This window comes from Hemitrygon akajei, chromosome 4, assembly GCF_048418815.1.
Source record: "Hemitrygon akajei chromosome 4, sHemAka1.3, whole genome shotgun sequence".
NCBI classification, from domain to species: Eukaryota; Metazoa; Chordata; class Chondrichthyes; order Myliobatiformes; family Dasyatidae; genus Hemitrygon; species Hemitrygon akajei.
The window spans coordinates 52,873,450-52,889,904 of record NC_133127.1 but is presented as its reverse complement, the minus strand read 5'-3'; the positions used below and the strand labels follow the sequence as shown (position 1 = coordinate 52,889,904).

General features: G+C 40.3%; 1 protein-coding gene across 3 annotated transcripts in view; it reads left to right on the top strand.

Moving 5' to 3' along the window:
* LOC140726342 (uncharacterized) overlaps positions 1-16,455 on the top strand; it is a 97,256-nt gene that overhangs the window by 68,641 nt on the left and 12,160 nt on the right. For all 3 annotated transcript variants that reach the window (XM_073042606.1, XM_073042605.1, XM_073042604.1), the window contains 6 exons: positions 1,397-1,613; positions 6,838-6,911; positions 8,023-8,105; positions 8,547-8,629; positions 11,065-11,163; positions 14,409-14,531. In XM_073042606.1, coding sequence (XP_072898707.1) covers positions 1,397-1,613; positions 6,838-6,911; positions 8,023-8,105; positions 8,547-8,629; positions 11,065-11,163; positions 14,409-14,531 — 679 coding nt within the window. The remainder of the gene's footprint in view (positions 1-1,396; positions 1,614-6,837; positions 6,912-8,022; positions 8,106-8,546; positions 8,630-11,064; positions 11,164-14,408; positions 14,532-16,455) is intronic.

Genomic DNA, 16,455 nt, shown 5'->3' with positions numbered 1-16,455 from the left:
GTTGAAGTAGCTCATACACTCCATCCTTGGACAGAAGCAGAAATTCCACAGGTGGGTAATGAAGCTAAGTTTTGAAAGTGGACTATGAAGTGCAGCCAATACTACATGGTATATTCATCCTCTGCATAGGTTGACAACGGATGTAACCTCACTTGATCTTGGATCACCTGGACAATAGTAATACCAGCATCAGGCTGCTGTTTCTTGATTAAAGCTCAGCGTTCAACACAATCCTACCCTCAGTTCTAATCTACAAGCTCCAAAACCTGGGCCTCTTCATGTCCATTTTCAACTGGATCCTTGACTTACTCACCAAGAGTCTGTATGAATCAAAAATAACATATCCTTCTTGCTGACAATCACACTGGCACACCTCAAGAGAGTGTGCTTAGCCCAGTGCTCTACTCTCTCAACACCTATGACTGTGTGGTTAGGCACAGCTCAAAGTCCATCTATAAATTTGCTGACAACACAACTACTGTTGGCAAAATTTTAGATGGTGATGAGGAGGCATACGGGAGTGAGACAGATCAACTGGTTGAGTGGTGTCACAACAACTTTGCACTCCAATGTCAGGAAGACCAAGGAATTAATTGTGGACTTCAGGAAGGGAAAGTCAAGAGAACACACACCAGTCGTCAGAGATCAGCAGGGAAAGAGTAAGCAATTTCAAGTTTCAGGCTATCAACATCTGTGAAGATCTATCCCAGACCCACTATGTTGATGCAATTACAAAGAAGGCATGACAGTGGCTATTCTTCATTGGGAGTTTGAGGAGAACTGGCATTTCATCAAAGACCCTCACAAACTTCCACAGGTGTACCATGGAGAGCATTCTAACAGTTTGCATCCATCTCATTGCTACCATTCAAGAAGGAGGTGCAGGAGCTTGAAACCACACACACTCGACATTTCAGGAACAGCTTCTTCTCCTCCACCATCAGATTTCTGAATGAACAATGAATCCATGAACTCTTATACCAGTGATATTAAAAAAATTTCTGATTCTGATTCATATTAACAACTAGGGATGAAGCTCCAGGCACAGTGGTATCTTATGTTTCTCTGATAAAAAGCAGAAACGTCCAGCCATTTTGCAATACAGAAAAACATACTTAAAGTAAAGTTGGTATTAGTTGTCACAATGCACAATAATTTGACTCAAGATCTTGAATCTTAAATTCTGATAGAGTGGAATATGTTATACATGCTTTGATTGCCATAATCTGAAAGATTTAATAAGTTTAGCCAGTGAGTGTTTGCCCAAAGCTGACACATACTAAGACATTACTAATAGCTCACCAAGATATCTTAATATGTATGATAGGCTGATGAGACTTTCCCTCCATAGCCTTGTCCAACCCTTAATGATGACATTTAATATTTCATTCCATAGGGTGTCAGCAATAGACCTCCACAATATGCCCTCCAAATCATGTCCTCAGTGTAAATTTCTTCCAACAAAAGAAGAATCAACTAAGGATAATGTGTACTTTAATGATTGGGAACAAATGGGAGATGTTAAGGAGGAGGTGAGCACAGTCAGTAACTCCACCAAGGCCACTGGAACAGAGCTGCAGAGGACTGACATGGAAACAGAGCAGCAGTTGGGGGTAAGAGGAGGAGAATGTTTGTCAATATAAAAACAAATAATGGTTTTTATTAGAGCTCCAAGATTAATTTAATCTTAAAGACAACTCTCTCTGATTTTCAATTCTGCAGCAGACGATACACCCAAAATGTTAAACCCGCTTATTTACTGACATTTGAAAGCCTGCCATATTTCAGTAAACACTGCTATACAAAAAAAACAGCAGGTGCATGCCATTATTAGAATGATAATGGCATTGATGTTACTATCGAGCAACAATTTTTTTTATTATATTCAGGAGGTACAGGGATGTCATACTTCGTAAGAACAAAACGTGTACGCCAGCAATACCGAAAGCAGAATTGGCTGGTCAATGGATACATCACCAATGATGCCTTGTCAGCAAAGTAGTTAAACATTTAGTTATTAATTATGCATTGTTGTTAGATTTTACATATGACATTTATGTATCAGTGCAATACTTTTAGAGAATCAATGCTGCATTTTCGGTGCTGGAATTCATCATATTAAATATATTTATGCTCTTTAATGTATTATTTAGACACTGGGAAGTCACTTTTAGTAGGGGCAGGAAGATTTCTGTACAAGGTTCCCACCCATAATATGAATTAACAACTCATTATATAATCTGCTTACTTTTGCTTTCTAAGGAAGTAAGATTATTGTTGGTTGAAGCAATTATGGGGGGGAAACTGAAATCTAAACATTACACAGCTTTGTCTCTGGGGCAGTTATGGCAATGTCCTGCCACTACTGAATCCAATCATTGTGTATATCTCCAATCCCAGGCAAGGTACAATCGGTCCCATGCTTGTGGCAAAATAGCAGCAGCCATCCAATGATCAGGGGCATCTCAAAATACTGTAGGGAGCATAATGCCCAAAATAGGCCAAAAATATCAGGCATGAAAATAACTCTTTTAAATCTTTATCTGTAAATTCCTCTGGGATTGCTTACTATTATTTAAAGTGCGGCTTGTGGCCTACTTAAGTCCCAGTCAGTTCAGGAAAACAGTAGCTAGGTTACTAGTGCCATGTTTGAACCTGACCCTCTCATGAAGGTCCCTGCTGAGAACAAGGCAGCCTGTGAATAGCAATTAGATATTAATTGTAGATGTGTGAGGCACTGTCCCTGACAGTCTGTTCTCAGATTCTAATGTTTTAATTGAATGTTCATTCAGAAGTCAGGAAAAGGCTTAAAACTTGTTGCTTCATGATTGTTTTGTTAAGTGTTAACAGAGCAAAGAGAAATTGAAACAAACAGTGATAGCGGTCCACTAAGTGAAGGAAGAGACAAAAAGCTGAGGCTACATCCACACTCGACCGCATAATTTTGAAAACACCGGTTTCGTATAAAAACGATAGGTGTCCACACTAGGCATTTTAAAAAATATATCTGTCCACATTAAAAAGGATATTTCGGTGAATCTCCTCCTACTGGGTATGTGCAGGACACATCTACCGAAAACAAGCGACATGTTTGGTGTCGAATCTCGCCGTGAAAGATGGTGCGTGTTTGTTCAGTTACAGATTAGAAAAACTTAAACGAGGGGCAGCTGTTGGCTCTCTCGCAGGAGGACTTTAAAATTTTTTTAAAATACTGAGGCGTATGGAGGCAACCGACAGGGAGTTTACGGAGGATATGACTGGGCTGATGACAAACATTGAAAAACTGACTAGCTCTGTTGCATTAATAAAGCACCTCGTTGAATGTGCTCCCACTGATGGCTGCATCAGTATTATCTTGTATTTCCATACAATGTTACATTAGGCTGTTACACATCTATTGTCAGAGAAGTACTTGCATAAATAGGTAAACCACCTTCATACCAGCAAGGACAGAAAACCGGGCAAAGTGAGTACAGTATACTTATTTATTCAGTAAGTTATGGGTCAAAGTATTTGGAGAGTACATTTCTAACTCTTCTGGCTTCAGTTTCGTTGCCATCTGTTCTGAAATTGTTAGGTTGCGTTCAAGAAAACAAAGAAATGGCGCACTGCCGTGTGATAGCGTTTTCAGATTTCTCCGGTTACCCCATCCACACTGATCTGCCCAAGCGGCGCTTTCAAACTTACACACCCTGGAAAGCGTTCCTGAAAAGCTCCGGTTTTGGGGGATGAAAATACCGTTTTAGTGTGGACGGAGGGTAAAAATGAAGAGAAAAAGCTTCGGTTACGGATTTATCTGGTGTAGTGTGGACATAGCCTAAGAAACTAAGATGGCACTGAGTTCCCACTGCAGCTCTTTTATACCCATAGATAAGGAAAATTGCATTCAAATTTGTAGATAAGAGTCAACCAATGAAATAGTTCTTTTTCAATTCTTACTCAAATAATGTAGCACCAAAAGAATCTTCCAGAATCATACCAATATAACCACAAGGAGAACACACTTAACATATTGTGGCCACTAGGAAACATAATAAAATGCTAATAACTTACATGTACTACTTAAAATACAAACAGATTATTAATTGTTAAGCTGCAAAGAACATGAGAACATAAGAAATAGGGGCAGGAGTCGGCCATCTGGCCCATCGAGTCTGCTCCACCATTCAATAGGATCATGGCTGATCTGGCCATGGATTCATCTCCACCTACCTTTTTGCCATAACCCTTAACTTACCTACTATGAAAAAATCTATCCAACCTTGTCTTAAATATATTTATTGAGACAGACTCCACTGCTTAATTGGACAGAGAATTCCACAGATTCACCACTCTCTGGAAAAAGCAGTCCCTCCTCATCTCCATCGTAAATCTACTCCCTCAAATCTTGAGACTATGTCCCCTGGTTCTAGTCTCACCTACCAGTGGAAACAACTTGACTGCTTCTATCTTATCTATCCCTTTCATAATTTTATATGTTTCTCTAAGATCTCCTCTCATTCTTCTGAATTCCAGCAAGTACAGTCCCAGGCAATTCAATCTGTCCTCATAGTCTAATCCCCTCATTTCTGGAATCAACCTGGTGAACCTCCTCTGCACCACCTCCAAAGCCAGTATATCCTTCGTCAAGTAAGGAGATCAGAAGTGCACGCAGAACTCCAGGTATGGCCTTGCCAGTACTCTGTACAGTTGCAGCATAACCTCCTTACTCTTAAATTCAATCCCTCTAGAAATGAAGGCCATCATTCCATTTGCCTTCTTGATAACCTGCTGCACCTGCAAACCAAACCAATCTTTTGTGATTCATGCACTAGTACTCCCAAGTCCCTGTGCACAGCAGCATGCTCTAATTTTTTTTACCATTTTTCCTTCCAAAGTGGATGACCTCGCATTTACCAACATTGTACACCATCTGCCAGACCCTTGCCCACTCAGTTAATCTATCTATATTTCTCTGCAGACTCTACGTATCTTCTGCACAATTTGCTTTTCCACTCAATTTAGTGTCATGAATAAATTTAGGTACACTATACTTGGTCCCCTCTTTTAGATTATTAATGTATATGGGGCCCAGCACAGACCCCTGCAGCACACCACTCACCACTGATTGCCAACCAGAGTAACACCCATGTATCCCAACTCTCCACTTTCTATTAGTTAACCATTCCTCTATTCATGCTAATACATCACGGCTAACTCTATGCATCCTCATCTTATAGATAAGTCTTTAATGCAGCACCTTATCGAACGCCTTCTAGAAATCCAAGTAAATAATAATCCATCCGTTCCTCTCTATCCACTGTGCTTGTTATATTCTCGAAGAACTCCAGTAAGTTTGTCAAACTGGGCCTGCCTTTGCTGAATCCATGCTGAGTCTAACTGATGGATCAATTTCATTCCAAATGCCTCACTATTTCTTCTTTAATGATAGTTTCAAGCATTTTCCCAACTACAGATGTTAAACTAACTGACCTATAGTTACCTGCCTTTTGCCTACGTCCTTTTTTTAATAGTGGCATGACATTCACCGTCTTCCAATCTGCCAGGACCTGCCCAGATTCCAGAGAATTTTGGTGAATTATCACCAAAGCCTCTACTATAACTTCTGCCATTTCTTTCTGTACCCTGGGGCTGGGGGCTTATCTATCTTCAGGTTTGTTCAGCACTACCTCTTTAGTGATAGTTATTGTATCAAGGTCTTCACCTCCAAATGCATCCGTAACATCTCTCTTTGGTATGTTAGACGTATCCTCCACCATGAAGACTGATACAAAATAATCATTCAAAGCCTTGGACATTTCCTCATTACCCAATATCAATTCACCCTTCTCATCCTCCAAGAAATACTTTAGCCACCCTTTTCCACTTAATATAATTATAAATATCCATTTTTATATTTTCATAATCCCTTTCTTTATTGCTCACTTCATGGTTCTTTGTTGCTTTTTAAAGTTCTCCCATTGTTCCAGTTTCCCACAATTCTTGGCAACTTTGTATGCACAAGCTTTTAGTTTGATGCCTTCTTTTATTTCCTTAGTTATCCAAGGCTGGCTCTCCTCACCATTACTATCCTTCCCTTTAACTGGAATATACTTTCGTTGAGCACTGTGAAAAACTATTTGAAAGTCTTCCACTGTTCCTCAACCGTCCCACTATATAGCCCTTGTTCCCGATCTATACTAGCCAAATCCTCTGTGTCCCATTGTAGTCCCCAATACACTGGTTTTAGATCAAACTATTGCACCCTCCATTAGTATGTGAAGAAAATAACAATTAAACAGTTGGATGCAACAGTATTGATAGCTCGCTTCTGTCAAAGACCTTTTTCAATATTAATTAGCAATTATTAAAAAATAAAAATAACATTTACTTGTTAACATCTTAAAGCACCATAAATTAATTTAAATCATCAGGATAAAGAAAAATAAATAAGCCATTTCCCTCAACATTCCTTTTCATTCTATATAGGTAACGCCATTCAAATGAATGGTGTTGCACAACTTCCATCAGCCATGACCCTCATATAAAGTGAAGGGGTTAGGGGTGAAGTGCATTCTGTCCTTCACTTTGGTACATTTCTGTTTTATTGCTGGTGCTTCTAGTGAGCAGAGTGGTTGCGCAGGAGATGTCCTGCATTAATGTCTGATCACTGAATTCCATTGTGCGGACAGCAAAGAGCTGCTTTACAAAGACCGCATCATTAGCAGCTCTCTGTAGAACTGCTGGTAAGAAGTGAATATGTTTGGGTCCACTGAGCCCACATTATACGCATTCTTTGCACCATTTGTTGCTTACTGTCCCAGTCAATTCTTTTCACTATTTTACTTCTCTTTGCAGAATATCTTAATTTTCAATCAAGATCAGCAAGAAAATGGGAAAGCATGGAAAGATTTGAGATATTCAGGGGAAGGGTAAACAGACTAAACCTTTTACTTACAACTTTGTTATAAAGATTAAAGTACAACAGTAAGTTATTTTTTGAATATTAACAACCCACTTATTATCCTTCCCTTGTTTTCTTGAGAAGTGGGTGGTGAGATATTAAAATGGCTTCCATCGATTTCCACCGCTAAAGGATACCAAAGAACTAGGATACCAGGAAATCCTTTCTTCTGATGACCAACTGTTCCATGATATGGAAGTAGCCTCTTTTCTGATTGCTTTAGCTAAAGTAAAATTCTGAAATAAACACGGAGGAATATGGACTCACATTCAAACAAAAATCCACGCCACCTTTTGATGTTGGCTTCTAAATTGTGAATTATGGAAATGTGTCCTGTTACACATAATACTAAATAGGGGATGTAGTAATCTACCTGTGTTGAATTTGGCAATGCATGAATTTCCACTCTCTCATGTTAGTTGCTTCCATTGTTACCAAATGAAGGTAAGGTCAAAGATTCCCTGAGTGCCAGGGGGATGTCAGAGGTAAGTTTTTTGCACAGAGAGTGGTGGATGCATGGAATCCACTGCCAGCAAGGGTAGTAGAGGCAGATACAATAGGGTCTTTTAAGAGACTCTTGGATAGGTAAATAAAGCTTAGAAAATAGAGGGCTATGTGGTAGGGAAATTTTAGGCAGTTTTTAAAGTAGGTTACATGGTCAACTCAACATTGTGGGCCTGTATTGTGCTGTAGATTTCTATGTTTCTATGTCAGCATGTGACCCAGAGGTGCACTTCTGTGAGGAATGCACAGTGATTGCTTTTCTGTACAACAGTAGTTGATAAAAGTGTTTCATAAAATTAAAGCAATTCACATACACACCCAATGCCCAAGTTGGTGTGGACTTCCATTGATTCTATTATGTTTATTTTTCTATTATGGATTTTTTGAGTATGCCCACAAGAAAATTAATCTGAGGGCTCTAAATGGTGACATACATGTACTTTGATAATAAAATTTATTTGAACTTTTGATTATTTGGGGTTGATTTCACCACCATCATTACTTGAAACATTAACATGTATGCTAAATTAAAATGCATGCTTAATGAAATGTACTTCTTTCCTTTAAAAAAATAGGTTACAGCAACCAAATACAGATCCGGTCAACACTCGGAACAACATAAACCTGAAAGTTGAAGAACTTTTGGAAAAAATAGAAGGTATAATTCACTGATTTACAATTAGTTCAGGTTCTTTTTTAAGATTGGCATTTTCATTGCCAAAATTTTCAGAAGCACCTTGGATGCTGCTATGTCCATTCTACCTATTTGTCCATGAAAAAGAATTCAGAAAGCAATGAGCTGAAGCTGTGGTTATATTTTACAATGATAATTTCAACATTTTAATTTGTTTAATTTTGCTGAATTTTTAAAATGCTGTGATATTTAATGTGTTTAATGTGCTGCATTAAAAAAGCTGCAGTTAAAGACTAAGCTTACAAACCTTGGCCATAATAATCTATCATCGCAATCACAGTACTCATTGCCTATAACTTTCTAATTGATGGTGTGGGTTTGCCTCAACAATACCTGAGTATTGAGATAGTCCATTAACATTGGGGTCAATTCCAAGTAAATATTAAACTGATTTTATGTTTCTAGATTTTACGAAGCTAAATCTGAAAATGGAGAATGATATAGACCAGATATTGTGCAAGTTGAGAATGCAGACAGCTGAAGCAAAGGTGAGATAATACATAAGACCATACCGCATAGGAGTAGAATTTAACCATTTGGCCAAGAGTCTGCTCCACCATTCCTTCATGGCAGATTTATTATCCCTCTCAGCCCCATTCTCCTCTTTCTCCCTGAAATCTTTGATGCTTTGACTGTCAAGACCTATCCACCTCTAGTTTAAATACACACAATGACTTGGCCTCCACAGCCATCTGTGGCAATGAATTCCACAGATTCAACACCATCTGGCTAAAGAAATTCCTTCTCATCTAAGTTCTAAATGGGTGTCCCTCTGTTTTGAGATTTGCCCTCTGGTCCTAGACTCCCCCACCATAGGAAGCATCCTCTCCACATCCACTCTATCTGTATTCGATAGGTTTCAATGAGATCCTCCCTGTTTCCTCAACACTACCAGCCCCTCTACCTATTTTTGTATCGTCTGCAAACTTGCCATAAATCTATCAATTCTGTCATCCAAATCATTGATATATAAGATAGATAGATAGATACTTTATTCATCCCCATGGGGAAATTCAATTTTTTTCCAATGTCCCATACACTTGTTGTAGCAAAACTAATTACATACAATACTTAACTCAGTAAAAAATATGATATGCATCTAAATCACTATCTCAAAAAGCATTAATAATAGCTTTTAAAAAGTTCTTAAGTCCTGGCGGTAGAATTGTAAAGCCTAATGGCATTGGGGAGTATTGACCTCTTCATCCTGTCTGAGGAGCATTGCATCGATAGTAACCTGTCGCTGAAACTGCTTCTCTGTCTCTGGATGGTGCTATGTAGAGGATGTTCAGAGTTATCCATAATTGACCGTAGCCTACTCAGCGCCCTTCGCTCAGCTACCGATGTTAAACTCTCCAGTACTTTGCCCACGACAGAGCCCGCCTTCCTTACCAGCTTATTAAGACGTGAGGCGTCCCTCTTCTTAATGCTTCCTCCCCAACACGCCACCACAAAGAAGAGGGCGCTCTCCACAACTGACCTATAGAACATCTTCAGCATCTCACTACAGACATTGAATGACGCCAACCTTCTAAGGAAGTACAGTCGACTCTGTGCCTTCCTGCACAAGGCATCTGTGTTGGCAGTCCAGTCTAGCTTCTCGTCTAACTGTACTCCCAGATACTTGTAGGTCTTAACCTGCTCCACACATTCTCCATTAATGATCACTGGCTCCATATAACGTAAAACAAGTGGTGCCAACAGCAACTCCTGCAAAAAAATACTAGTCACGGGCAGCCAGCCAGATTCTGCCTCTTTGCCTCCTGCCAGTCAGACAATCTTCTCTCCTTGCTAGTATCTTACCTGTAATACTATCTTGTAAAGCAGTCTCGTGTGTGGCACCTTGTCAAAGGCCTTCTGAAAATCCAAGTAAATAACATCCATTGACTCTACTTTGTCTATCCTGTCAATTGTTTCCTCAAAGAATTCCACCAGATTTGTCAGGCAAGATATCCCCTTAAGGAAACCAACCTGAAACCTCATCCTTAATATTGGACTCCAATATCTAACCAACCACTGAAGTCAGGCCTACTAGCCTATAATTTCCAGTCTTTTGCCTCCCTCCCTTCTTGAAGAGTGCAGTGACATCTGCAATTTTCCAGTCCTCCAGAAACATTCCAGAATCAAGTGATTCTTGAAAGATCACTACTAATGCTTCCACAATCTCTTCAGCTACCTCTTTCAGAAACCTGTCTATTTGGTCCAAGTAACTTATGTACCTTCACACCTTTCAGCTCCTCAAGCATCTTCTCCTTAGTAATCGAAACTACACTCACTTCTGCCCCAACATTTTACATCAAGGATAATCTAGCAATAATTCTGGCTATCTCAGAACATTTCTATGGAACCAGTCAAACATAATGATAGGGATGTGTCAGAATGGATCAGAAAATCTTGACATGATCAAGATGATATCGGAGCCCCAAAATTGGCAGGTAACTTTAATGAAGTCTCAAGCAATTCTACCAAATACATGTAAATATGAGAATGGTTAAGCTACTTGACGTGGTGATGTAAGTTCAAATCTTACCTTATCTAGATGACTTAAATTCAAGTATTTAAAAAAACTAGTCTAAAAAAGCTGGTATCAGTAGGAGTGGTTCTGAATAAATGTTTGTTTCATTAATAAACTTTACAAAGGGAAATACACCATCTGTATCCAGTCTGGTCTGTTTGTAAACCCAGACCACACACATCTTTAAAATTCAACTACCCTTTGGATCAGCCAACCAAGTCAGGCAGTCAGGCATGGAAAGGCAATTCAGCCAGTTCACATCCCATGAAGAAATATGAAACCTTCTCATACTCGGAATGCTCAGGTTAAACAATATGCAAAAGAATAGGAAGAGAAAATTCCACCTCCAGATATAGCATATTTGAATGTCAAATTTAATTACAACTTTCACCTTCATATTGTACATAGGGCCTTGAACTATCCAATGAACGGAACAGAAAGCAACTTCTACACCTTCTGAGCAAAAACATTGACCTCAGGCATGAGAACCAGATAAAGGCCAACCAGGTACGCGTGTCAGATGCTGGCAAGTGCTGGTTCGTATGCCATCACTGAAATATAAAGCAAGTAACTATTTGCTTTTTTTTTGGAGGGAGGAGGGATATATTTATTTATTTATTTGTTTATTTAGAAATACAGTGCAGGATAGGCCCTTCCAGTCCATAAAGCTGCTGCCCAGCTATTCATCAACTTAACCCTAGCCTAACTACAGGACAACTTAGAATGACAAATTAACCTACTAACCAGTATGTCTTTGGACTGAGGGAGGAAACTGGAGCACCCAGAGGAAACTCACATGCACATCGAAGAACATACAAAGTTTCTTAGAGAGGATGCTAGAGTTTAACTCTGAATTCCAACATCCCAAGCTGTAATAGCCTTACACTAATCGGTACGCTACTGCGGTTCCTTAGGATTTATGCTAGATGTCCTTCTGAAGTTCAGAATCACACATCAGCCATTTTGGAAAATCTCTCATCTGCTTTTGTACAAAGAGAAAATCCTAATATCTTTGCAAATAAAAGTGGGATCTGGGAAGAGACTAAGTACCCACAAAGGGAGCTTGGAGTTCAGATACATAGTTTCCTGAAAGTGGAAACAGAGGGAGACAGAATGGAGGAGAAGGCTTTTGGCATGCTGACCTCAGTCAGTTGGGGCACTGGGTATAGATGTTGGGAGGTTATGTTGCAGTTGCACAAGATGCTGGCGAGGTAGCAATTTGAATATCATGTTCAGTTTTGGTCACTCTACTATAGAAAAGATGTTATTAAACTGGAAAAGAATGCATGAGAGATTTCCGAGATCTTAATGGACTTGATGTTACAGGGAAAGGTTGTTCAGGCGATGACATTTTTCCTTGGAGTGTAGGAGTCTGAGAGGTAATCTTTTAGAGGTGTATAAAATCATGATGGTCATAGATAGGGTGAATGCACTCTGCCTTTTACACCAATGCTGGGAAATAAAGCTTTTAGCTGAAAGGGTTAAGACTTGATATGGTTTTGAAAGGCAACTTTTCTGCACAGAATGTGGACAGTATGTGGAATGAGCTGTCAGAGGAAGTGGTACAATAACAGTGTTAAAAAAAAACTGTTGGCGGGGTACATGGATTGGAAAGGCATCTTGTTTGGTATGCACCAGTTGGGCCAATGGGCCTGTTTCTGTGCTGTATGACACTATAACTCTATTCCTTTATCTTACTTGGTAGCAGAATTGTTGAATAAAAATGGGGTATACTCATTGGCACAGGAGCAGAGCTTTGGGGGCCATTTTTGAAGGTGAGTATTTAGTGGGTGTGGAGTGGGGTGACTGTGGGAAGCCGAATGTTGTGAAGGATTATTATGGACATTATGGCATTTGAAATGGATCTGGGGACTGCTGGTTAGGAAAGTGAGTGGGAAATAGAGTGATGGACAATGGAATGGCAGTGGCCTTTCAGGGACTGGCAGGGATAAGCAATGCAAGACCAGAATGTTAAATGATGTAGTGTTAGAGGTACCGATTGGGGATTTGGTGCTGGGATGGAGTTCGAGGAGAGTAGGGATAATGAGGTGATGGCAACACAGTGATTAGTGAAGGGATGGGAAGGAGAACTTGACCAACTAGAGAATGGATATGATACAGCCGGCTGTATAGGAGGGCATTTGCAGCAAGCAAGAGGATCTGAAACAAAATGTAATATGCACACCATGCTGTGAATGTTTGATGGCCAGAGAAAAACTCTATGCATGCATCCTGCAGGAAGAAGACTGACTACCAGCTGTCATTCAGGATTGTCACAGTCAAGTAGCAGAGCTTGAGCTGACAGACAGGCGAATTGTTAGGCAACATTTGGATCATATCCACCAGTGAACTGATGAGGGGCTTAGAGAAGCTACTGAAGGATCCTCCGCAGATGAACCAATGGATATTACATCAAGAGAAGTGGAGATTCACAGCCCACTGCCCTCAACATTAGATAAACAGAAAGGCACAGAGACGGAAGCTGCCTCCCTGAAGCTATCCACAATGGGGCACTAGCCAATTGACTGGTAGCAAGCAGGATGGACATTTCATCATTTTTCTTTGTTTAACTCACTTACTCCCTTTCTCTGTAGTTTCCATCCATGGGGGAGGGATGTACCATATCAGATTGATTGTTCACATTGGCAAAAATATATATGGCTGCTCAATAGCACAGTAAATCAATTGGGACTCTCTCTTCTGGGCTTGAGCCTTCGAGTACGTATGTCTTTTGTCTCGGTGGGCCTGATTTGTCCCTCCCGTATTGTAAGCTGCCCAGTGTGCACTGTTACAAACATGACTCAGTAAAAACATTCAATTATACTACTCTGTTGTAGTTCTTGCTCGGCAAATATGTAACATGTTTCACTGTGGAAAAAACAAAATTCATTTTCAATTGCTGAAAAGACAGATTATGCAATTGAATTTCAAGACTAAGCTTGAAGACTGTCAGGCGGTAGCACAGCTCTTTCATTAAGGAATTACCGTGATGTAGAAGCAAACTGATTGGGCAGACTCTGTTCCAACCTGATATCAGGCAGCAGTGTATCCAGAAGAGGTCTGGATTACTTCACTGACTTTATCATGCCCGCATCTTCAACTCCAAATCACATGTCTCCCCCAGGCCAGCAACTCTCCCAGCAATAAGGACTAATCTTTTTCATTGCCTGTGGAATCTTGCTTCTGCCCAGTTCCACTTGTCTTGATACTATTCCTACTTCCTCCATGTGGAAGACAGATCTGAAGAATTAGCATGTCCGGGGGTGAGGGTTAAAAATGGGTGAGGGCTTCCCCTCTTTTCTACCCACTTCCTGTGCAACCACGCCCACACACTTACCTCAGCTAAGCGGGTGTGGCTGCACAGGTTGCTCTGCTGCCTGTGAGGTTTCAACCATCCTTTGCTCCTCCCCAGTAACCTCCTGTTCTCCAAGTTTATGTACCTGCCCATTGATTAGATGTAATTTCTTGCCTATCATGCAGAGATGACCAGGGACATATGGCTGGGGTTCAGGAGTTAAAATTGCATGGGCCTCACATTGCCCCTGTTGGCAATCTCCTCACCCACAGGTTGCACTTGGTTGGAAGAATGGCTTTTGTAGTGCTTCAATGTAGACATGCAGATTTCTCTCATCAGCAACACTGGTTGGCCAGCGTGGTCATGGCATCTATCTGCTCTTGTCTAAAATGGTTCATTGTAAATGTGTTAAGGCCATGAGGAGAAACAATCTGATACTTTCTACATTACTCAACAGCTCACAGTCCTGATCATTGAACTTCACCACTCTAGAAAAGCTTATCAAACACTTTCACAAAGCACAAATTGCCCTGAAGACATCTTATCAGCTGAATGGATAAACCGTCTGCGATTAATTAAGGTCAGTAAATTACATTAAAAATTTGCATATTGGATCTCGCTAATTATCTGAAATAATTAATTCAGATCAATCTGTATTTCAAAATGATGGTGTGACAATACTGTGAGAACAATGTACACCTTTGAATAATTTTCCTTTATCTTCTTTCATGGGATAAAATTCATCCATACCACTGTTAATGGCAGAATCTTAGATGGTGATGAGGAGGTGTCCAGGATTGAGTTAGATCTGATAGTTGAGTGGTGTCACAGCAACAACCTCACACTCAATATCATCAGGACTAAGGAATTGATTGGAAACTTCAGGAGTGGAAATTCAGAATATGCACCAGTCATTTTTGAGGGGTCAGAAGTGGAAAGTATGAGCAAGTTCTCGGGTGTCAACATTTGAGAAGATCTATCCTGGGTCCAACATATTGATGCAATCATAAAAAAAGACACACCAGTAGCTCTACTTCATTGGGAGTTTGAGGAAATTGGGTATGTCAGCAAAGATTCTTGCAAATTTCTACAAATGTGTTGTGAGGAGCATTCTGACTGGTTACATAGCAGCCTGGTATGCAGCTTCCAATGTACAGGATTGCAGAGGGTTTCTAGCCTCAGCAGGTGACATCCATCATCAAAGACCTCCACCATCTTCCCCTTACTACTGACAGGGAGGAGGGACAGGAACCTGAACACCCACACTCAATGTTTTAAGGACAGCTTCTTCCCTTCCACCATCAGATTTCTAAACTGATGAACATTGCCTCACTATTACACTATTCATTTATCTTTGTAATTTATTGTAATTTTATGTCTTGGCACTATACTGCTGCTGCAAAACAACATATTCCCAACAAGAATCACAACATTTGCCAGTGGTAGTGAACCTGATTCTGATAATGAAGTTATTTTTAATAACTGAGTCAGCATATTGCCCACATTTAGTCACAAATAAGCCAGAATGTGTAAGGCGAGCAGACTTCCTTCCCTAGAAGCATTATTGGTCTGTATTGAAATGTTATTAAACAATGATAGAACTGTTCAGTTGTTTTATGGTTGCCATAGGTTCTAGCAAGTGAAAAGTTCAAGAGCAGTAATCGCCAGTGTAAGAAGAGGGTGACAGCTTGACCTATAGGGGATGGGTTCTTGTACGTGTTGTGCGTGAGGAGCTTTCCCCTAAGTTGACAAGTGCAGTGCTTCATATCGAGGATTCCTGCAAAGGTAGCTGGCAAACCATTGTACAGTGTCTAAAGACAAGTTAATCACAAAAGAGACTTCAGCGGCCACGAAAACAACATGAAGTAGGGAGGCTTATTTCCCTAAGTTGGGCGAGGTCTCCGCAACAGTGGATCAGAACAAAGAGGCAGAGGACCAAGTATAATTCTCCAAGGACCACGTCGGAATAAACCTGACAGGCTGCGGTCATCAATCTATTCCTGTACCTCATCTCACTTGTCAGGACTTTATGAATTCTGGTCTATGCCAAGGCTCAGGGCTAAGTGTGGAAACAAGAGGAGAGCAGCTGAGCATACTCTCCTCAGTGTTTGTGAGTGACGATGAGATTGCTTCATTCCTGCAGCTATAAAGAACAAAATGCTTTAATATTTTTGGGCCTTTTTTGACTGACTTCCACATGTCCACTTAAGGAGCTGTGGATAGATTCATGGGTTCTACATTTTAAGTTCTTGCCACGACTTTTTTATAGATGCACCATGGAAAGTGTTCTATCTGGATACATCAACAATTGCTCTGTCCAAGGCTGCAAAAAATTCTTAACTCAGCCCAGTCCATCCTGGAAACCAACACTGACTTTGTCTACATTTCCTGCTGCCTCAAGAAAGGACTCCTCCCAGTGTGATTCTTCTTTCTTCTTCCTTCTTCCATCATGCTGAAGATACAAAAACTTGCGACCATATACCACCAGAGACAATGACAGCGTC